This window comes from Triturus cristatus, chromosome 8, assembly GCF_964204655.1.
Source record: "Triturus cristatus chromosome 8, aTriCri1.1, whole genome shotgun sequence".
Classification (NCBI taxonomy): Eukaryota; Metazoa; Chordata; class Amphibia; order Caudata; family Salamandridae; genus Triturus; species Triturus cristatus.
The window spans coordinates 753,580,153-753,603,810 of record NC_140591.1 but is presented as its reverse complement, the minus strand read 5'-3'; the positions used below and the strand labels follow the sequence as shown (position 1 = coordinate 753,603,810).

The 23,658-nt window shown below is 45.8% G+C and overlaps 1 protein-coding gene across 4 annotated transcripts in view; it reads right to left on the bottom strand.

Annotated features, from left to right (window-relative positions):
* The window catches only part of ARHGEF7 (Rho guanine nucleotide exchange factor 7), a 908,392-nt gene that overhangs the window by 473,040 nt on the left and 411,694 nt on the right, over positions 1–23,658 (bottom strand). For all 4 annotated transcript variants that reach the window (XM_085622182.1, XM_085622181.1, XM_085622184.1 and 1 more), the window contains one exon: positions 1,211–1,333. In XM_085622182.1, coding sequence (XP_085478308.1) covers positions 1,211–1,333 — 123 coding nt within the window. The remainder of the gene's footprint in view (positions 1–1,210; positions 1,334–23,658) is intronic.

Below are 23,658 nucleotides of genomic sequence, written 5' to 3'. Positions count from 1 at the left end.
ACCAGAGCTTTTTAAGAAAGACTGCACACAGTGCATCAATTCGGACTTTGGTGCATTAAGGGGACTATTTCTTGACTTATAAAGTTCATGATAGCACTGAGCTTAAAACAATATCCTGCTTAGGTAGCAAGTATGTTTTTCCTGTAAACCCTGACTTTTGGTGTTTAAGAATACTATTGGGGGTAGGAGTTTTCCAGAAATTAAGTGTTGTGGGTCTGAAGCGTCTCGGCATACATTGCTTCCTCTTGCTGAATACTGGCACAATAATCCCTGAGGTCCAAAATTGTGGAGTCACTATACCGACACAAAAGGCTTTCTATACTGAGGACTAAATACTAGTTCGTCAGTGCCATTTGCCTGGCCATGTTTAGTGAGTTAAAGCACTAGGTCATCACATATCTCAGCTGGTTCACAATCCAAAGGCATCTTCTGCTTGGCTTCCATCTAAAGGCACTCAGTGAGCCGGTAGTACTGCTAAATCCTTGAAATCCCTCACATTACTTGCACTAGGAGCCAACACCCACCACAATTCCTTAAAGACAACAGAATACGGTCTGGGTACAATCATCAGTATCTTTTAAAAGTGCAGGGAAAACGTCTATCCAAATACATGGTTCTATTTATAAAACGTTTGATTTTGAGGGCTCTTGTTTATTTATCTGGCCCAGTTGACACCCCACCTTGGCTTTAAATTGCCAATCGCATTCATCTCTCAAGCTGGCATGGCACGTAACATAAGTGGACATTTTAACAAAGCTACACTAGCAAACCTATCACAGAGTCCACTGTGCCAGATCTACAAGCTGAAACCTGGAGTTCATTATTATGACTGTACTATCTTAGCCCTCCCTCCCTCAGTGAAGAGCTCACATTAATTCCACACAACCCCTTTGTGACACTCAAGTGTTCAACTAAATTATTATATAAATGTCATACTTACAAAATGTGAAACCGTGTCATATGGAACAACCAAACAAATAGAGCGAGGAGAGAGGTACATATATGGATGCCCCTTTAATGTTGGACTGTAACAAAATCTGAAGTCTCTAAAATGCTGCAAGGAAAATATTACGCCAGCAACGTTCCCACAAGAACAGTAGCATAGGCAATCCATCTTAGAAGAACACTAAACCTGAATCAAGCAAAACTGTACTATTGCTATACTACACAAAGGCAGGAACATCACACATGAAGATTGTGTTAAACATACCTGTGCTGTGTGAGTACATTTACAGCTGAAGGGTGATTGGCACAGTAAGCAAGGTAAAGACTTTTCATTTGTGACATCAGACTTAGAAAACATCCTCCAACCCTCTGCTGTGCTTCAGGTAACCTGAGCGAAAAATACAACAAAAATATTTATGAGATGAACAAACACTGATTGATCATGACAATTAGATCAAACCAACCAACTTTAACTGAAACAACAAAAGGAAAAAACAGAGAACATTGCTTGAATGATACATTCTTTGAGATACTTCTAGGCCTGTGAAAGCAGGTTAGGTAAAATAAGGCTAGTTTAACAATCTCAAAAGACAGTCAAAGAAAGTAAGGACAAATACATTTGAGAATAAGTTATAGCTTATTCAAATGCCAGGAATATAATTTAAGGCCGTGGAAGACGTGTTTTTTATTGACCCCAAATATATTGTCTTCTGGGACCAGGACGCCCTGCCGGTAACGGGGATTGCCTGGGCACGCACACAGTGGTACAGGTGATCGTTGGCCCATGACAACAGGAACACAAGAGGTGGGCAGGGCCTATAAGCTGAAAGGTCACGCTTTGCCCATCGCACACAGAGGTTCCAATGAAGCTTAAGCAACAGTGGAGAGAACAGATCCATGTCCAGCTTGTTGTATGGTGTTCTTAGCCAACACAGTCCATGCTCTCCTCAGATCCCACGCACTTACTTTGCTCACCCTGCGGATTGTGAAAACAGGCTTCCATCCACCATATACAATTTAATTTACTGAACAAATCTGTTTCTTCTCCCCCTGCCTCTCTATAAGTCTGGGTGGAGGGCTGCTTCAGGGTAATCTGGATGCTTGTCAAAGCACTGTCTTCTGCAGTGACTGGTGAGCTCCAAGCTGTGGTGTGTGTGTTTGGTTTGTCTACCACTTGAATTCTCTGATACCACTTTGAGTATGGATACTCTGTACTGTTCCAGGATTCCGGTTGACTGGATTCAAGGTGGTCTGTAGTTATTGTATTTAATAAAAAATAAATGTCTGTTATTTAATCCTATCATAGATCTTTGTGGTGCTATATATAGACGATTATGTGTCCTTAAGGACTTGGTCGTTTATTCCATTACACTAGGGGTACCTGGTTATACACGGTTCTGCATAAAAAGCACCATTAACTATTTAATATGTTGATGCAATTTTCTTTGCATGTGACTGAAGCATGTTTAAGCCAACTTGCTCAGAAAGGTTGTCACGAGTAAGATGGCGAGGGAAAATGAACAGACTGTTGAGGTAGCAAACCTTATCCTATTTTACAGTTTTGATGCTATTATACATGGGCAGTGACAAGTTGTGTGGCTAATATTTCTTATATAAGGGCACCGAAGGGAATGCACTGCACTGCATCTACCCCGGTGCCCGTACTTATTTAAGGGCACCGAGGGGTATGCATTGCACATTGTGGTGCGCACTCTGCCCTGTGGAATTCCACGGAATCTTGCATAATTTTAAAACAATTCAGTGAAATTCCGCTGAATGAAACTTTGCCCACCTCTAAATTTCATCACACTCTTCAAGTCCAGCTTCCCTTGCGTCAACTGTACACCACATTCTGCACTCCAAAAATTGAGAGGTCTGGAGCGAGCAAAGGAAAGTGGACGGTGGTAATAGTAAAGAGAAGCCGTTAATGGTTCAGAGGCACCTAAGCTACTACACGTATCTAATGTGTTTCTATGCTTATGTCCAACTATCTAAAACTGCCAATCTGAAATTCTAGAAACAGAGCACTGAAAGCTGTGAGGATCATGCAAAACAGTAAAGACTCATTTGAGTCAGAAAATACATGCTAAGAAAGATAGGTTGGATAATTAAGAAATGCAAAAAACGTGCACATACAGAAGAATTTACAGAATGAATTTGGGGCTGCCATATTTTCGGCTTTGTAGATTGTGAAACGTCATGGAAGTAGTACCTGCCGTTCTGACTGAAAACAGTTTGAAAGGGATGGAAAAGGGGACCCAAAATACAGCACAAAAGGTTGCTTTTAAAGATTTAAGGTTAACTAGAATTACATCATTATACATGAAACTTCGGGGCAAATAAGAGCGTGCAGACCTAGGAAATGATACAAGCAAAGATGAATGATAGTTAATATGAAAATACATATTTCAGGTTTGTGAATGGGTGGATTTAGACACTCAACCTGGTCTCAGAGAATTATCGACTATGGTTATCTAGTAGAGAGCAACCCAAGTACACCGACTCGGTTAGGTGATGTAATGCAAACTAAAAAGGTGCACTTCAACGCAAGGTAAGCCATGGGTCAGAGAGTCGCCATTATCCACTAGGAATGCTGTCATAATTACATCGTTTCCCCCCCCCCAAATACAGAAGTGATCCACCTCAATACACCCCAATCACTGCCAAATAACTCTAAGGGATGTTTATTCTGACACATTAATACAGGCAGTAAAGTCACAAAAACTGTTCAGCCAAGGAAATGAGCATATTTAGAATGGGCGTGTTCAGAATAGGTCCAGAAGGGCCGAATCCATGTAGAGTTTCAGGACAGATGCATGAAAGAAACTTACAAACAATGAAACTCAATGGAGCACATTTGCATAGGCATGGGTTAGCCGGAAAATCTGGTACGAATCTGCAGTTCTTGGACCACCTTGGAACAGCCCCCCCCAAGTGATAGAACCTGACCTACTCCTGCACTGTGATCCCGTAGATTTTTTCTTGGCTGCTTTCAAGACTTACTTATTAGAAAGAAGTAACTGCATTAGAGGCAGCTCTTTAAAAGACTGTGCCCTTGTGGTACAAGGCCATGTCCACGGAGAGGACAATCATAAGCATATTCAGGTATGGAGGAAGTGATGTGCACAGTCCTTAATAGGCGCCATCACAGAGCACGGACGTTCGTTTATTTAACGACTATCAAAGATAGAAGCGTGAAGCCAAGAAGACACTGACCACTGGTGTGCAAATCTATGGCCCTTATAGGCATTAATCCTTAGCTCTTATCTGGTCACAGAGCATGGAGGATGGGTGGGTATGGTAACAAATCTGTGGCTAGACAGTGTCTTTATCAGATGAGGCGTTACCAAAGGTAAGTAACTTGTTCATTTGCCCGATATTTCTAGCGGCAGATTCCTTACCTTGAAATAGATACCCAAGCATTATCTTCTAGGAGGTGGGGCTGCGATACAGATTATACTAAGAAGTCCTGTAGGACTGACCAAGCAAAGTAAGTGTCTCGCCAAACATGACTATCTAGGCAGTAGTGCGTCATAAACATGTGCAACGAAGACCACGCCCGAAAGATATCCAGGACAGGAAATGTATGAGCTAATGCAGTGGTTGCAGCTTTGGCTCTGGTAGAATGTGTGTGCAAACCCTCAGGGGGTTGCTTTTTGGCCAATACGTACCAGATTTTGAGGCAGCTGACTATCCATAGCAAGATGGTCCATTTTTGCACTGCCTTCCCTTTCTTGGCTCCGAGATATCCCACAAAGAGTTGATCAATCACCCAGAACTCATGAGTGCGATCAAACTAGAACGACTTCGCTCCTTTTGGGTCCAGTCAGAGGAGTCCCTCCTCTTCTATAGAGGGACGAGGCGGAGTGTATTAGGTAGGCATTAATAGGTACACAGAGTGATGAACTAGCCTACCTGGCAAGGAGTATCCACCTTCAAGAAGAAAGATGCCCTACTTCAAATAACCAGTTTGTCAGAGTAGAAGGTAAGGTATGGAGGATGCCCAAAGAGCGTATGTAGCTCACTGACCCTGCGGGCAGATGATATCACCACTAGGAAGGCCGTTTTGATGGTCAGAAACCTGAGTGGACAGTTATGGAGTGGCTTAAAGGGAGCGCACATTAGGAAAAGGAGAACCAGGTTGAGATCCCACTGGGGCATAATAGAAGGTGCTGGTAAGAACATGTGTTGGTGACCTTTCAAGGATCTATGTATGATAGGGGATTTGAAGAGGGGTGGTTGCTCTGACAACCACAGAAATGCCAAAACGGTAGAAAGGTAACCTTTTAACATGCCCAAACAAAGTCCTACTAGACTAAGGAAAGAAGAAACAAGAGAACCAGGGAATAGGGGTGCAGACAGAGGGTCAACATGCTTAGATGCACACCATGTCACAAACTTGCTACAGTGTCAGGGGTATACCGTCTTGGTGGAGAGAGGACTAGCTGCCAAGATAACATTGCAGACTTCAGGTGGAAGATCACAAGCTGTCAACTGTTGCAATTCAATTTCCACACATGAAGGCGAAGAGTTTTTAGATTCAGGAGCAGACCCTTGCCCTGCTGCTATATATATACTCCTGAAGAGGCAGTCTGATCGGAGATCTAATGATTATGCTCAACAGCTGAGCATACAAGACTCTGGGTACCCAATCCAGAGCCAGAAGAATGACTTTGGTCTGATCGTTCTTGATCTACAATTGTACATTCTCGGTGGAGGCGAAAAGATCAATCACAGGTTATCCCCAATCTTGAAAGAGATGTAACGTCATCTCCAGGTGGAGACGTCATTTGTGATCCTCTAGTCATCGACGGCTGAGTTTGTCCACCTGGGTATTCAGACAGTACGCCAGGTGTTGAACCACTAGGAATATGCCGTAGTGTCCCAGCCATGTCCAGAGGTGCAAGGCCTCTTGACTAATGGTCCATGATCCTACCCTGTCAGGTTTGCTGCAGTACCATATGGCAGTGGTGTGGTCTATGAACACCTGTACCAGCCTACTCCTGATTGAAGGAAGAAAGGCTTTCGATGCCAACCGGATCACCCGAAACTCCAACTAAATGATGTGGAGCCCAGATTCCGCTGGAGACCAGAGACCTCTGATCTTCACCTCTCTCAGATGGCCGTCCTATCCCAAGAATAAAATATGTCACTACAGTCAGTTCTGGTTGGAGAAGAGAAGCCACTGACTCAATCACGATTTGTTAGCCACCACTGCATATGTTTTGCAGTTCCTTCCGAGCTCTGGACCATGTTATTTTTATGGTATTTTAAATTTGTAGAGCGCACAGTTACCCCGAGGGTTTCCCGGCGCCAGCTCGGTAGGTGGGAACAAGGGAACAGAAACATTACAGATTAAACAGCCATGTTTTCAAACATTTGCGAAATCTCTCAGACGGTTTCCTTTCGAAGTGAAATGGGGAGAGAGCGCCTTTAGGATGGTCCTAAGTAAGAAAAGGACCAACCACAAATTTGCATAAGTTCGATTCAGATGTCAGAGAGATTCCCCTGATGCTGTGCCCACTGGGACTTCAGGTCGCACTGAGGAGCCTAAATATGGTAACAGGCATGTGTTACAAACAGGATGCAGGAAGCCATGAGGCCCAACAACCTCAGGGTCATTCTCATCAAAATCCAGGATAGAGGCTGAAACATCAGTAACATAGCCTGAATATTCTGGACTCGTTGCTCAAAAGGAGAGACCCAAAACTGCACTGTGTCCAGAACAGCTCAGATGAAAGGGACCGTCTGAAAGGGAGTCAGTTGTGACTTTGGCATGCTGATAGTGAACCCCAGTGAGTGCAGAAGTTTCACCATAGTCTGGTGATGGGAGATTACTCGTAATCACAAACGGTACCCCACTGTATGTCGAGATAACATTAAATAACCCTGGAGAGATGATTTAGAAGTGACCTAGATGTTATCCACAGGGTTGTGGGAAAGGAAAAAATTCCTTTTTGTTTTAATTACCCTCACACATCCTAGTGGTGTAATGCTTCATCATCGGGTCACCCTGTCCACTGCAAGTCAGGGTGAGCTCAACCATGTCTCAGGGAGCGCTTGAAAGATCTGGCCGGGGGTCTAAAAATCCTCAGGCTGTTCCTGGTATCCCTTTATTCTTGGAACAGCATGTGATATTAAAAATAATTAAGCATATACAAGGGTCAATTGGATGTATTAGTGGTCCTATGACCCTAGTGCCAACATGTTTCAACCTTTTATATTGGCCTATTAAAGGTCCTAGGTTTTCCTCAGGGCTTTATGGATATAGTGGGTCCCTCCCTGGTATGAGCAGAAGAAAATTATCACACTACTCCTGTGAAAAAAAGAGCTGGTAGCTGCTCCTTTTGCATGAATAAAGACACAATTATCTTTAATGCTGAAGGGTGTTATTCCTTCTTCTCCATCCCGATGTGGGAGAGGTAACACTTCACGGGAATTGTAGTTGGAGGGGTAGCCTGGGGTGTAAAACCAAGCAGGTTCAGAAGTGGGGCAGGATACTTGACGACTGTCTGACTAAAGGGCTACCCCTCCAACTACAATCCCCGTGAAGTGTTACCTCTCCCACATCGGGATGGAGAAGAAGGAATAACAGAGATGCGGTTGGAAACACTTTCCATGGCCACAATTGGGGCGGAAGGCAGACTGGGGTTAGCAAAGGGCCATAGAAAGGTCCAAGGACCTGGCCGTAGCCCTACAGTCATTAAAGCGTTCCAGCTCTGAACCTGCTTTCTCATGGAACACACAGGAGCCATCAAAGGACATGTCCAAGAGTGAACTCTGGACATCCTCCGAAAAGCCAGTGGTTCTCAGTCAGGTGTGGCACCTAAGGGCCAATGACGATGAAATCATTCTGCCCAGATGGTCTCTCATGTCCAGACCACATCTGGGTATCGTGGCTTAGTGGACAAATGCTTACACTGTATGGGCCTATGTTTAACCTCATGGTCACAGGTTCAAATCCCAGCGGGTTCTCAGCCTTTCATCCTCTTAAGGTCGATAAAATGAGTACCCTTGAGTTAGGTAACATTAAACATCTCTTATTCACTGGCAAGATGCCCATGGGTGAAAATGCACTTTACAAATACACATTATGCTATGCCGAACTTGGCTGCATCTCTCCCATCAGCAATTGCTTGAGAGAGTATGGCTCGGGCCTCCTCCAATACCATGGGTAGCAACTGCGTAACAGAGTTCCAGATCCTATGGTAGTATGGGCCAAAGAGGCACACAATGTTCGGTGACCGTAGTGCCATGCTAGCAGAAGAGAACATCCTCTTCCGAAAGGTATCCAGTTTTTGGGATTCCCTATCCGGTGCAGTTGTAGGGAATGTCCTCGGGTTAACTTTGGGAGGGGTGGCTTGGACCACCAAGCTCTCTGGGGTGGGGTGCTGGGTGAGGAAACTAAAGTCCATTTGGGTGGGGTGATGGTATCAGACAATTGTTATATGCACAGGAGCCCCTGGGCAGGGCTTAGACCAGGCTCCCAGTAGGACGTCAGTAAGGACTTCATTTAATGGGAGTCATAGTTCTGTGGCGTCTGAAGCATCTTGGTGAAGATATTTGTCTTAACTGCCACTGAGGGTAGCTTAAAGGGCAGAACCTAAGCCGCCGTCCCACCCACCTCTGCAAATGAAGCACCCTCCTCCGTAGCCACGGTAGAGGGAGAGACCAGGCCAGAGTCTGGCGAGGTGTCCAGTCCACTGGCATCCGCCAGATTCTCATAACAGGTGTTCTTAGGTTCTTCTAATGTTTAATAACCATAAAGGGTCAGCAGACCCAATGCAGACCTGTCATAGTGATAAGGCGCTGGTTCCGATATGGGGAGTCTGCCCCTAGTCAGCTCTGGAGTCAGACGATGCCTGTCCAGCTCTGTATCGAAGTCAGGAATGATGATGGGGCATAGTCGCCAGTGGGCCTCAGTGGTGTGGCAGTGGAGCAGGCGCCAGGGAAGGTCGGGGTCACTTGATCGGCGCTGTTCCAGATCGGTCAATGGATCCCTGGGGCCCGATTGATGTTGAGGGCGAACCCGCGGGCAGAAAACAAGTCAGGCCAGATCCGTGGGGCTTGAGGTGTCTCCAGAGGGGTCGGACCACCCAAAGATGAGGTGCATGGCCTCGCAGAACTTTTTAAGGTGGGTGGGCTTCGCTCTGGCTCCTGGAAATTCAGGGAGGCGCAGAGAGGACCCAGGTGCAGGCTCCACCACAGAGTTAGGTCTCCAGTGGCAAAGGTCCATCGACTTATCCAAAGACTTGCGCCGAGAAGATGAAGACCTCTTCAACTACTTTTTTGTGGGATTTACCTGACTTACCCGACAACCTGAAATGGGACGACTTTGCAAACTATCTCAGGAACTTACTTGCAATGGAGATCTCAAGCATTGGAGTCATTCGACATCAAGTGGCGAGGAGGCTGAGGGACTGCTCCCTGAGCGCCTTGGGATGGTTGGCGCAGCAATTCCTCCATGACTTGGCATCATTGTATCATTCAGGACACCAGAGGCAACCCAAGTGCGGGTCCGTCTCCAATATCTGTTGGTGACCAGCGCTACATGGCTTAAAACCTACCTTTCTGACACACATCCTGCAAATACACGGACAGTCTCAAAAATTCTTTGACAAAAGGTCAGTCTCAGAACGGACGTCAGTGCACTAGGGTGGCGCCTATATAGGCACCACGCACATAATTTCCGGTGCTGATGACGCCACGCAGAGACGAATGATGCCACCTACCAGTGCACAGGGAAAATGCTCACCAAAAATTTTCAGGATCCAGCCTGACTCCTGGGGAATAGTCTAAGGTAAGGAATCTGCGTCTAGAAGTTTCTATCAGATAGCATTTGTGCATACAATGTACAAAACCTTAATTGTGCATACCTGTGCTTCTATATCTTATCCAGGCCTATTGGCTTTGTCAATGGTGGTTTAACTTTTGTGTTAGGTATCTGAAGTACAGCAAGCATAGCATTAAGAAATAGGGCTCTGTTTTTACAAATAACATTTTTATTGTAGGAGGGGCATTTCAAACAGAAGTGATGAAGGTCCTAAGTTTAAATCTTAAAATAACAGCAAACAGCGAATACAAAACAGGGCAGAAGCACCCAGAGAAAGTGACAAGACCTCACTGCAGTCTACTAACAGTCACGATCACTTATTACCACTACTAATCGATTCCTATTTTCTAAGGGGTCAAAAAAATCAGATAATCTATCTGAAGAAGAACAAGCTTATTTCGGCCTCAACCGTTTTCTATGGCTACCTTTATTTCTTGCAAATGCATTATTTGTCAGCCACCAATGGATCCCTAGAACGTGTTCCATAATCATGCCACATTATTCAGAATTCCAACTAAGCTGTGAATGAGATCGCCCTTAATATTGTTGAGGCACGTTTCCCTGGCCAGCTGTTTCCAGGACTAATGTCAGTGATATTCCTATTGACTCGTCTTTTACAACTAAACTGTGACTGGCCTCACTTTGTTGGGGCACATGCATTTATAGTTAATTTCCCACGCAATGTATTGCAGTGCATTTCTGCAATTGTTGCATTCTGTACCCAGGTTATTTTCTGTCAGTTCTGCCATGTGATATTTGTGTGATACTATAATGTATTAAGTAGAGAAGATTAGCTCAGTAGACTAGAACAACTACAGAGGGATCACTCGCATTTATTTAATTCATATTCATCAGCTGTAAATCATATTTCTACGAATTTGCCAGACGGTGTGCCTAATTGATCTACAAATGTGCTCTATTCAATTACTGGAAAGCTAAAATGTGATTATTTCCAATACATATTAAAGATAACGATTCTAGAGAGAACTCTAGAACATTATGGGTGAAGAATATGTACGAGAGTCTCTGAACCGGTACCAAGCAATGTATTACTAATGGTGAGCTTTGTTCTCGTGCACAATTTAATGGCCCATGGCTGGCAACATATGTACACCACTTGCAGAACAAGCATATCTCCTAAAATCTTTATGTCAAATGGTTTCCTAGCTATCATGGAACTTCACTAGTTTAGCCACATAATTAGCAAAATTATTTTTGTGGATTTCTTCTCAGAATAAGAAATACTGATGTTTCAGTAAACTAGGCCCATTTATTCTCCCGCTATGGCAGGCTGCAATCAATTTTGTAGCTCTGCATCACAGGAATGGAGGTCCACACTAGTGGAGACACTGTTATTGCTGTTTGACAGTGTAGTAGAAATCAAACCTAGCCAGATATTTCAGTCTTACAATACTCTATGTCTTATAAGAACTTTGGAATGTTGGGAGCTCCACTGAAAACGATAGAGTGCTCCGAGTTTCTAATGGCTGGTATAAGCCCAGAGCTCCAACATTCCAATGTTTGTCTTCATATTTCTCCCATTTTCATTAGGAACACTCTACCCTTATTGGGTGGAATGTTCTAATAGCTTTATGGCCCATCTGCCTAGGGCTACATCGGTTGTTAAAGGTGTTCTGCCTCGTTATGAGCCCTCGCCTATGGCTCAGGCCTATAACTTGGGTTCAGGGCTTTTAACAACCAGTATAACCCTTGGCAGTGGGCAATAAGGTTATATTATAAGCTTTAGTGCAACCAAATTGATTATGAATCCTTTCTTTCTTTGTTTGGTAGGTTTCCCTTGATGGATGTCAAGCCTGGGACCAAAAACACAGGTGCCACCCTATCTATCACAAATCAACCTGTTTTTGCAAAGCGGGCACTTGCCTTTTCTGTAAACTAGACACCTGAGCGGGGGAGGGGTGGGGGGGGGGGGAGGGGGGGAATCCAGGTAGGTGTGGCTTGCATGGAATTCCTAACATTTTCTTACCCAGAATCCCATCAAACCTCAAATTAAGTTAAAAGAAAAACATATATATAATTTCTGTGTGGGATAACTGCAGCAGCACAAATTTCCCACCACCCTGCGTTCCCCTCACTCTCGATAACATGTATTGGTCTCTAGCCAATAGTTCTCTCCTTTGGGGCATTATAAGTGTTTAGACAGAGCTACTGGCTTTGTTAACGTTTCTAATCTGTGTTGTAGAGCATTGTGAATGTTGTGCAGCATGATGAAAATTTATAAGTTATAATAAACAAAGTGTTATAACTATTTCTGTCAGTGGGAGGGAGAGAGGGGAAGAGTGAAGGGGGCAGGTGAGAAGCCAGTGAAGGGAGATAAATTGCAGCGATAAGAAACAATACACAGACTGTTTACTGTAAAGCCGTCTGTTGGAAGTGTAGGAGAGGTGGTGGGTCTGCCTCCTGTTACAGTGGTGGTACTGGTGTGCTTCCTGTCTGGGCAGCACAGTGCCACAAATGTTGCTGCTGATGATTTAAAAACTAACAAATAGTATAATAAAGGGCAATAATGTCAATGCCAAAGTTGGTAGGAATAATAATAATTAATAATATTATTATACTATCACAGCAGCTTGTGGCAGAGGAGTTTGTCCCTCGGCCGGGGTGGACAGGACGCGCCTTGTAAGAAAAGCTGCGAGGTCCAGAGAGTTCACAAATGCTAACATCCGAAACGTGGGCATCTGTGTGTGAAATTTTTTTATTAAACCGAAAACGAGAGAACCACGTGGGTGTGATGGAGGGGGCATGTGCAGTGGGGTGAAGGAAGCACGCACCACAGCTGTTCACTGTGCAGTGGGGTGTAAGGAAGCACGCACACCACAGCTGTGCAATGTGCAGTAAGGTGAAAGGAAGCACGCACGACAGCTGTGCAATGGGGTGAAAGGAGGCACACACCACATATGTGCACTGTTGGTAAAGGAAGCACGCACCACTACTGTGCAGTGGGGTGAAAGAAAGCACTCGCCACAGCTGTGTACTGTGCAATGGGGGAAAGGAAGCACGCACCACAGCTGTGCATTGTGCAGAGATGTGAAAGGTAGCACGCACCACAGCTGCGCAGAGGCATTATTTAGCAGCCGGTGCCAGCAAGCACGCACAAAAAGCAAGTGCTAATAATTAAGTGCCCATGTGCGCACCGGCAGACAACGGCTCAAATTAAGCCCCCAGCAAGGGCCTGCGTTACGGCTCTAGATCGAGCGAGTCCGAAAAGCAATGTGGGGAAAGGGAGCACGCACCACAGCTGTGCAGTGTGCAGAGATGTCAAAGGTAGGACGCACCACAGCTGCGCAGCAGTGTAAAAGGAAGCGCGCACCACAGTGCTGAAAAAACGTGAATGTTAAAAGGTGTGGTCAATTTTGTGTCCTGTGCAATGGGAGGAAAGGAAGCACGCACCACAGCTGTGCGCTGTAGAGAGATGTCAAAGGTAGCACGCACCACAGCTGCGCAGACGTGTAAAAGGAAGCACATACCACGGTGATGAAAAAACGCCAATGTTAAAAAGTGCAGTCAATTTTTAAGATGGTACCGAAAAAGAGGCGACTATAGAGGCCAACTACAGAGTACAGCAAATGTCTTGACAATAACATACTAATACAAAGATAACGGTGCAGGAAGAGAGTGCGGACATAGATGAAATGCGAGTGCTGGGGGGAAAAAAAGGGCGCTCGTGGCGATGGGGTCTGTCCTTTGGCCGGGGTGCTGGGGACGCACCTTGTTAGTATCTTATTGTCATGAATGCGAGTGCTGGAAAAGAAGAACGTACTCTTGTGGCGGTGGGGCTGTACCTTGGGTGGAGGGGATGCGCATTGTAAGGAAAGCTGCAAGGTCTTGAAATGAAACATGATCCACAACAGATGGCATGCTGCGTGCAGCTGCTAGCTTCCAACAGCTAAACGCTGTGGGTATAAACATTTTCAGAAAAGGTGGTATATGCACCCGCCTTTGGCCAATTGCGTGCTTTCATTTTTAAAAGCAACACGCAAAGGCCAATAGCTGCGCTAGGCTCAACCTAAAAATGATACCTCACTTGTGTGGGTGGGCCGAGTGCCTTTGACAGGGAAGGGCCAAAAACGAGTAGAGATCGAATGGGCACTAAAGTAGATCCATAAAGAAAGTTTTTTAAAAATACATTTTTAGGCCGATTCTTCTCTGGGCACCCACACAAGTGAGGTATTCTTTTTATTGGGAAATCGAGGGGGGAAGCTGGGTGGTAGGAACTTTGTGCTGGAGTGGTGATCCTACAACTTTCCCACACAGAAATGTGAGGAAAATGTGACTTTTTGGCTAAATTTGAGGTTTGTAGATGATTCTGTCTAAGAAAACACTGGGGGATGCACATAAGCCACACTACCAACCAAGCTACAGCCCATGCACAGCGCCAGTCCATGCACACCGCCAACCAAGCAAGCGCCACCCACACACACCAACGGCCAAGAGGCAGTCCAGGGACACCGACAGCCAAGAGGCAGTCCAGGGACACCGACAGTCAAGAGGCAGTCCAGGGACACCGACAGCCAAGAGGCAGTCCATGGACACCGACAGCCAAGCGACAGTCCACGGACACCGACAGCCAAGTGACAGTCCACGGACACAGACAGATAAGCGACAGTCCACGCACACCGCTAGCCAAACGTCAGTACAAGCAGACCATCAGCCAAATTCAAGTTCTCACTCTCACACACACACACACACACACACACACACACACAAACAAATGTTTTCTGTATCTGGTGGTTTTCTCCCCCTTGGAGGGAGATTAGCCTAAAAATATCGTTGATCTGTCCCCAAGGTGGCAAGAAACAGACAAAATGTGTTCCTAAAGAAAAGGGGCAGGATCATTGCCTATGGGGCCCGCTCCCTGTCACGGGGGCTATTGCCTAACCTGTCCACTAGGAGGCAGAAAGGCTTCGATCCCCATTTATGTGCGGTGAGGCATGGCCATGCCCACTGTGGGCAGACCCCACCCCTCTTTTATGAAATAAAAATATCCTGGTGTCTAGTGGGTTCCCCCCTCCCCTCATGGGCAGACTGGGGGGTAATAACCCTCATCTCCCCCCCTCCCATCAGTGGCAGAAAGACTGTCCCCTATTGTGTTTGAGGGGGAAGGCATAGGCATGCTTGTTTTGGGCAGCCTCTAGGTATTCAACAAAAAAAGTAAAAGAATCCATGGTGCTTAGTGGACTTTCTGCCCCCGTGGGGGACAGAAAGACTGAACATACCCAAAAAAATTTGAGGGGAGAAACAGCCCTTGCCCAAGGGGCCACTCCCCCCTCCTTGGTGTCTAGTGGTGGTTCCCTGCTCGGGGATCGCCCTCCTGCGATTGTTCCCTTTCCAATGATACCTCTCCCGTGTGTTGACAGCCCCGGGAGCACTGAAACAGTGAAAGTGAAATGAGTCGATTGGCTCATTTCACTTTCAATGTAATGATGTTAGCGTTCCATGAATCCGATAGTCATTACATTGAGAGTAAAACAAAATGCCTCGGGCGGCTGGGAAAGCTCTTCCCCAGCTCCTGAGGCTGAAAAACGAACAAGCATTGGCAATGACAATAGGTCTTGCATATGCGAGAGTTAACGCTATTGGCATTGTAAAATACAATGTCTTTTACGCATGTGTTTTGGTTTGGAGTGGAGTGGATGTATGTGGTTTGGAATAGAACTATGTGGGTTGGATTGAAATTGTTAGTGGAGTGGAATTGTGTGGTGTGGAGTGGATCTGTGTAGTGCCATTATGTGGCCTGGTGGATAGATAGGGGTTGGGAGCTGTAACGATTAATTAAGAAGACAAACGCGGGAGCTGCAGCAGCAACAGTGAGTTAGGGGAACAACAGAGAAGCTGTGCGGGATGAGGGCTGCGTCTGCCTAAAACTAAAGATTGGTGTTGTAAATTACAACGTATTTTGCCCATGTGTTACGGAGTGGAGTAGATCGTATAGTTTCTTACCTGTCGGTGTAGTTTTGCAGCTTGAAGACTTTCTGGATTCACTATGCTGTGCATTATTCCGCCATCTAGTGGTTGGGTCCAAAATTTTAGTATTTCCCACCTTTGGTCGCCATCTTCGGATTCTTTTTTCTCTTCCTTGTGCTAGTTTTCCTCAAACCTTTTAAAGTCTTTTTTTTTTTTTACTTTCGGCTTCCCTTTATCCTCCTGCCTCATCTTTTTGGCGGAGGAGGGTGGGTTCGCTAGTGAATCCAGAAAGTCTTCAAGCTGCAAAACTACACCGACAGGTAAGAAACTATACGTTTTGCAGCGTGAATCTTTCTGGATTCACTATGCTGTGCATAGACTTTGTAGCGGTTTGTCCTTATAGTGGTGGCTGGGTGGAAGATGAGCACTGGTTACTGAAAATGTGTTGCAAAACCTTCTGTCCCACTTGCGTTTCCTTGTTCATTTGGATATCCACACAGTAGTGCTTTGTGAACGTGTGCACTGAAGACCATGTAGCCGCTTAGCAAATGTCTTGAATCGGTGTGTTGGCTAGAAACGCAATTGTTGCTCCTTTCTTCCTTGTTGAGTGAGCATGAGCTGCTCCTTGTAATGGTTGCGCTGCCTGTGTGTGGCAGAGCAGTATGGTTTGTGCAATCCATCCTGCAATGGTATTTTTGGTAACTGGTCGCCCCAAAAAACTGCTGGCAAAGGATACAAAGAATTGTTTTGTTTTCCTGTACTCTTTTGTCCTTTCCATATAGTGCATCACTACCCTCCTGGCGTCCAGTGGTTGTAAGGTCCTCTCTGTCTTTGTGGAAGGTTTTTGGAAAAAACTCGGTATTTGAATTGTCTGATTGATGTGGAACTTAGACACCACCTTCGGCATAAAATGCGGGTCTGTTCTCATGACAATCCTATCACTGTGTATTTGCAGGTAGGGCTCTTGGAGCATTAGCGCTTGTAATTCACTTACTCTTTGCAGTGATGTGATAGCTACTAGGAAGGCTGTCTTTAGCGTGAGCATATGCAGTGTAGCTTTGTAAATAGGCTCAAATGGTGCCTTCATCAGTTGTGTTAGCACTACATTGAGGTTCCATGCTGGTGCTGGCATTCTTTTTGGAGGTGCGATCCTTTTTGCTCCTTCTAGGAATTGTTTTACCACCTGTGAGATGAAGAAACCTTTCCCGGTTTCTCCTCTTGTGTAAGCCACAATTGCCGCTAAGTGGACCCTTAGGGATGTGTAGCTTAGTTTATTCTGCAGTAGATGCGTTAAGTATCTTAGTACTGTTGATTCCTTAGTAATCCTTGTATGCAGTTTCTCCCTACTGCACCATTCGGTGAATCTTTTCCACTTTGCTACATAGCACGTTCTTGTGGCCGGTCTCCTTGCCTCTCTGAGTACCGCCATCGTGCTTGCCGGTAGTTTGAGGTGTGCGAACTCTAGGTCCTCAGGAGCCATGCAGCTAGGCTGAGGCTTTCTGGCTCTGGGTGTAGTACTCTTCTGTTTTGCATCGTTAGCAGGTCCTTCCTGGCAGGGAACCTGTGTGCGTGCGTTTGTGCCATCTCCATGATTTGTGAGAACCATGTTTGTCTGGCACACTGGGGTGCTATTAGGATGAGCGTCATGTTGCTGAACCTGCACTTGTTCAGAACCCTGTGTAGTAGCGGTATCGGTGGAAAAGCGTAGGCAAATGTCCCTGACCAGCTTATCCATAGCACATTCCCCAGGGACTGTTTCCACGGTACCCTGGATGCGAAGTTTTGGCATTTTGCATTTTGGAGTATTGCAAATAGGTCTATTTGCGGAGTTCCCCATTTGTGGAGTTCCCCATTTGTGGAATACCATCTGTATTTCTTGTTGGTTGATCTCCCATTCGTGGGATGCTGACGTCTGTCTGCTGAGCCAGTCTGCTTTTACATTGTCCTTCCCTGGTAGATGTATTGCTAACAGGTCTATTTTCCTGGGGATTGCCCATATCCATATTTCCTGGGCTAGCAGGGAAAGTGTTGCAGATTGTGTCCCTCCTTGCTTGTTGATGTAGAACATTGTCTGTTTGTATCAGTACTCTGTGTCCGTACAGCATTTTCTGAAAGGCCTTTAAGGCTAGGAACACTGTTTTGAGTTCTAGGTAGTTGATGTGCTTTATTGTATCCTGATGTCCCCTCAACCCCCTTACTTTGAGGTTGTTTGTGTGTGCTCCCCACCCCTTCTGGGAGGCGTCTGTTGTATTGGTTACTGTTGGAGTTGGCTGTGTAAAAGATCTCCCCTGTGCTAAGTTCTTCTGGTTCCACCACGCTATATCTTGCTCTACTGCCTGCGTGACAACCACTAGATCCTCCCAACTCCCTGTCGCTTGTGACCATTGCTGCTGGATCCATTCTTGTAATGGTCTCATGTGTAGGCGAATATTTGGTACCAAATGTATGCATGATGCCATCATCCCCATCAGTTTGCTCACTGTCCTCACTGTCAGAGCTTGCCCCTTGCGGTAAAGACGCGTCTCTCTGCATATCGCCAGAGTTCTCTTTGCTCCTAAGAATATCTTCACTTGTTCTGGTTCTATAGACGTTTTCTCCCAATGGATTGAAAACCCCAGTTGGGCAAGCGTCTGTATCACTATCTCCATGTGCCCTTTGCACTTGTGGTATGAGCTTGCTTTTACCAGCCAGTCGTCGAGGTACGGGTATACATGTATCCCCTTCCTCCTTAAGTGTGCTGCTACTGCTGCCAGACATTTTGTGAAGACCCTTGGTGCAGATTTTAGTCCGAAAGCCAGTACTGTGAACTGGTAGTGAGTTTTGTTGATCATAAACCTGAGGAGGTGTTTGTGTTTGCTGTTGATGGGGATGTGCAAGTAGGCGTTTTTCAAGTCGATAGTTGCCATGTAATCTCCCTTTTGTATTTGAGGTATGACCTCTTGGAGCGAGGTCATCTTGAACCTTTGAGTCTTTATGAACTTATTTAAGAATCTTAGGTCTAGAATTGGCCGCAATGTTCCGTCTACCTTTGGTATGAGGAAGTAGGTTGAGTATACCCCCTTGTTCCGTTGTTTTTGTGGTACCATTTCTATGGCTCTTTTCTTTAGCAGTTCTCTTGCTTCCTGCATCAAGTGTGTCCGCTCTTTTGTTGAGCGCACTCTGAACCTTGGCCTTCTGTTTGTCAGTGGCTTTTCCAGGTCTATACAGTACTTGTATTGTATGAGGTTTAATATCCATTTGTCTGATGTTATTTCCCTCCACTCCTGGAGGAAGTGTCTTAATCTGCCTCCTACTGGTGTTGCGTGTTGGAGGAAGTTTTGAAGGTTTTGATTTTTTCTTGGTCCTTTCCTTGACTTTTTCTGCACCCCCTGAGGTCTTGTCCGGGGGTGCGTTGGCTTTGCTGTTGAGTCACTTTGTTGCGGGAGGCTGACTCCCCCTTTGGCCGTTACCCCTTCCTCGGCCGCACCCTTGAAAGGATTGTCCTCAGGGCTGGTACTGCCAGTTCTGTTGTTGCTGCCCCTGGTTACCTTCCTGATAACCTTGATGGGAGGTTTGGTGTTGTGCCACAGGTTGATGATTTCCTCTGCCTGTTGGCCTCCTGGAAGGTGTTCCCCTTCTCATACCTCGGAACTGCAGTACCCCCATGGACCTTGCTATTTCGTTATCTTTTTTCAGCTGGTTCAATTGGTCATCAACTGGTGCTCCGAGCAGTTGTTCCCACTTGAAGGGTGTGTTGAGGATGTTGTTTTGGACTTCATTTTGAAGCCTGAAATCCTTAGCCAGGCATGCCTCCTTTCTGCGATCCCCAGCATCATCTGCCTGCTAGTTGTCTCTGCTGCGTCTAGGGCCGACTTTAGTCTGGTGGTGGGCCTGAGATTGTGGGTATATTTGCTCTTTTCCGAGCCGTGGATGTGATGATCGAGTCAGCTGGTACTGACCCTCTAATGTACATGGGGTCTTTTGACGAAGGTTTATATTTTTTCTCTGCTCGTGGAGTCACTGCTCTACACATGACAGGCTCCTTGAATGCCTCCTTCCCCTGGTCCAGAACACTAGGGAGCATGGGCAGGATCTGGCTCCTAGTCTGGGATGGCAAGAAGGTCTCCAAGAGGAAGCAAGACTGGGGTTTTTCTTCTTCCAGCTGCACTCCATATGTGTCTGCAGCCCTTTTGATGACTTGGTTGTAGATCCCTATGTCGTCCGGCGGCGAAGGCCTCGAGGGATATGATTCTACACCCTCTTCCGGGGATTCGGCGTTGAGATCTTGCCACGGCAAATCCCGAGCCTCCGAAGACGTTGAGTCTTGGTAAGTGTGCTTGTCTTTCTGCCCTTCGGCGCCCCCAGTAGTACAGGTCTTCTTCCTGTTCCTCTCCAGGTTCCGGTGTGGTCGGCGGTTGGAAATCCTCGACGCACCCTTCTGTTTCGGCCATGGCTTTCGACGGTATGCTGTAGAATTTCATTTTTTCGTCGAAGTCTTTCTTGCGTTGCAAGATGTTCGCCATTTCAGCCTCGAGCCTTTTCCTTTTCCATCTTGGCCGCGTGATCCGCTTCGAGGGATTCGGCTTTCCTTTTCGCGGTTGTCAAGTCTAAACTGTTTTTGGGCCTTCACCTTTCGACGTCGAGGCCTCTCTTTCGTGGCTGCTCTTCGGCGCCTTTCCCTTGTCTTGGGATTTCGCCGTCTGGGGGTCCTTCTCAGAGGATCCGACGGTCTGCTTGTCCCTGGATGCAGTAGTCAACGTCGAGTGGAGTGTTTAGGGTTCAACGACTCTCTTACCTCCTTCGACGTTTTCTTTTCGACCTCGATGACCAAGACGTCCTCTGGTCCCTCTGCTATGCTGTCTTCCTCTCTGCTGGAGAGTCCCAAATCTCGGAGCGATGGGGGTGTCCCCTGCCCCTGCATGTTGTAGTTTGCTCTTCTCTGCCTCTCCCTTACTCGGAGGGTCTTCGGGGTGAACGCTGCACAGGCGTTGCGGTCCTCGCTTCGATGGTCGAGCGGCAGGCAGAGATTGCAGACCGGGTGTTGGTCCTTTTGCGCGTACTTGTGGTGGCAATTCACGCAGAATTTAAACAGAGTTTTGTCCATCACCGCTCCCAGGGAGCCCCCTGTATGCGCATTCTGCTTAGAAACGTCGAATTCTTCGATGTTCTCTCTTCTGTCATCGACCTTCTTCCTTACTTGAACTCCGGTGTCTTCCCCGATGATATATCCTAAAGTTTTCTTCTATTTTCGTTGATTCTTCTCTCCAAAGTTCTTGGAGCTCCTTCACTGTTGATCCAGACCCAACGGCGGAAAAAAGAATCTCTGAAGATGGCGAGCAAAGGTGGGAGCTTCCGGAGGAAGCGCATCGACGTCACGAAGGACACCAAATGGTGGTATGTCGACGCCCACCTGGGCCACAGGAAAGAAAAAAAAAAAGAGAAGAAATACAATTCCGGACCCAACCACTAGATGGCGGAATAATGCACAGCATAGTGAATACAGAAAGATTCACGCTGCAAAAGTATGTGTTGTGGAGTGGAGTTGAGTGGATGTAAATGTTGCGGAGCGGAATTATGTGGGTTGAAGTGGAAGGGTCTGTTGTGGAATTGTGTGGCATGGAATAGTGTGGTGTAGAGTGGATCTGTGTAGTGGAATTATGTGGCACGGTGTGCAGTGTAATTTGTGGATAGTAATTATGTGGCATTGAGTGTGGGGTGTAATTATGCAGATTGGTATTTTGTGGAGTGGTATGTACTGGAGTTTAATTATTTGGTGTGCTGTTGAATTTTGTAGCATGATATGGAATTCTGTTGTGTTTTTTTGATGTATGTTGTGTGCTATGTAATTGTTTTAGGTTTAAATACGTGGTTAGCTGTCGAATTATGTGGTGTGGAATACAAACGTGTGGAGGTGAACTGTGCAGCGTTGCACTGTGTGGCGATGAGCGAAATGATGCGGACTGAAATTATGTCGAGGAAGCAAAAGACACACAATTGATGGACGAAATGCAGAAAAAAATCAAACATTCAGCCCCAGTCAAGAGATCTGGGTTAAATCGATCATTCTTTTGCTCACCATGCCACCCCAGTTTAGACCTGGCCATATGCAAATTATTCTTGACCCTGTACCTAATGGAAACAGTCCAGCCCGAACTGCCAAGCGAGGTCCTCCCTGGACCGGAAACAAGCATCCTAGGACCAGTTTCAGGGTTTTACCCCTCATCAGCCAGGATAGCTTGAATCTAGAGCACAGTGAGCCCGGGACCCACGTCTGGGCATACTCGGTGCACTTAGGGCGAGGAAGCAAAAGAGACACAATTGATGGACGGAATGCAAAACAAATCAAAACATTCACACCCCGTTCTCGAGATCTGGGTTAAATGCATCATTCTTTTGCTCACCATGCCACCTCAGTTTAGACCTGGCCATGTGCAAATCAGTCTTGAACCTGTGCCTCATGGGAACAGTCCAGCCGAACTGCCAAGCCAGGTCCTCCCTTGACCGGAAACAAGCATCTTAGGACCGGTTTCGGGGTTTCAGCCCTCATCAGCCAGGGCTGGACTGTTCCCATTGGGTGCAGGTTCAATATTGATTTGCATATGGCTGGGTTCAAACTGAAATGGCATGGGTAACAAAAAAACGATGGATTTAGGCCCAGATCTCTGTACTGGGGGGGAACGTATGACATTGTTCTGCATTCGGTCCATCAATAATTGTTTTTGCATTTGTCACAGTGAAATTGTGTGGCATGGTGTGCAGTGTTTTTTTATGGTTTGTTGCATAGTGTGATATTAGGTTGGGTGTATTTCTGACATTGAGGTGAGTAATTATATGGAGTTGAATCATGTTGCGCGGAGTGGTATTATGTGGAGTGTAATTATGTTGGGTAGTAATGAGTTGTGTCTCGGTGAATTGTGTGTTGTGAGCAATTGTGTGGTGTTATAGGTTATGTTAATAGGAATACTGCTTGAATACCCGGGAATGCCCTCAAGACCAAAAATACGGACTCCGTCATGCCCATCTGCAAGTTACGGCCATTTACATGCAGGAGACATCTAGTGTTCTAGTAAAACCAACATGTGAAGCCTACATTTTTAACTCTGGTCGGGTGGAGAGCACTTGAAAAGCAAACATCAGACAAACCAAAGTCTGCTCATGGGAGGAATACACAATTGATTTGTTCAATAATTTGCTTATCATTTCATCATGCTACTATGAACTATGCACCTTTTACTTTACATCACAAGGCTCATTTAATACACAGTTGCACATAACAAAAATGCAGTTTCACCAAGTGTTCCCTAAAACTGCAGGCATTTAGAGGAGTGTGATTTTTAAGTTATCATTCCGTATTTCATTTTTAACATGCTAGACGTTCCTCAACAACGTGCTGGGTGAAAACATGGGCAAAACTCAGTACCAGAATGTTTAAAAATATACTGAAATGTTGATAGAAACACAGCCAGCACAAAGTATTCATCTGCACCAGTGTTCCTTCAACGACTGCTCCGCAGCAACTCAAACAAGTAAAAAGTATTAGCAAAGAGCAAGAAAACCTGCTATCATAGAAACCATGATTTACATGAGAGGCCTTGGGCAGCTGGGATTTATATCAGAGTTCTCTGATTCTTTATAGGTTTTAAGATTGCTGTTCCCAAGCGCTCATTTGGTTTCTCTGGCCTAAAAAAACGCCACCCGTGAAGGCAGAAATGTGACTGCATTACCAATGACATGTATCATTTTAAGGGCCTCTGGGTGTCATTAGGCTGTGCACAATGGCACATTCTTTCTGGAAGAAGCTATAAACACCTCCATAAATAAGAGGATTTGGTATCCACTTCTAATACCTATACAAATGTACAAGGGTGTACTTTTTTCTATCTGCAAAATTAAATGTTGGTGCATCTCAAAGCAGATGTACTCTAATGTTTCAAACATTAGAAATGATGATATATGGTTAAAGACTTTAAACAATG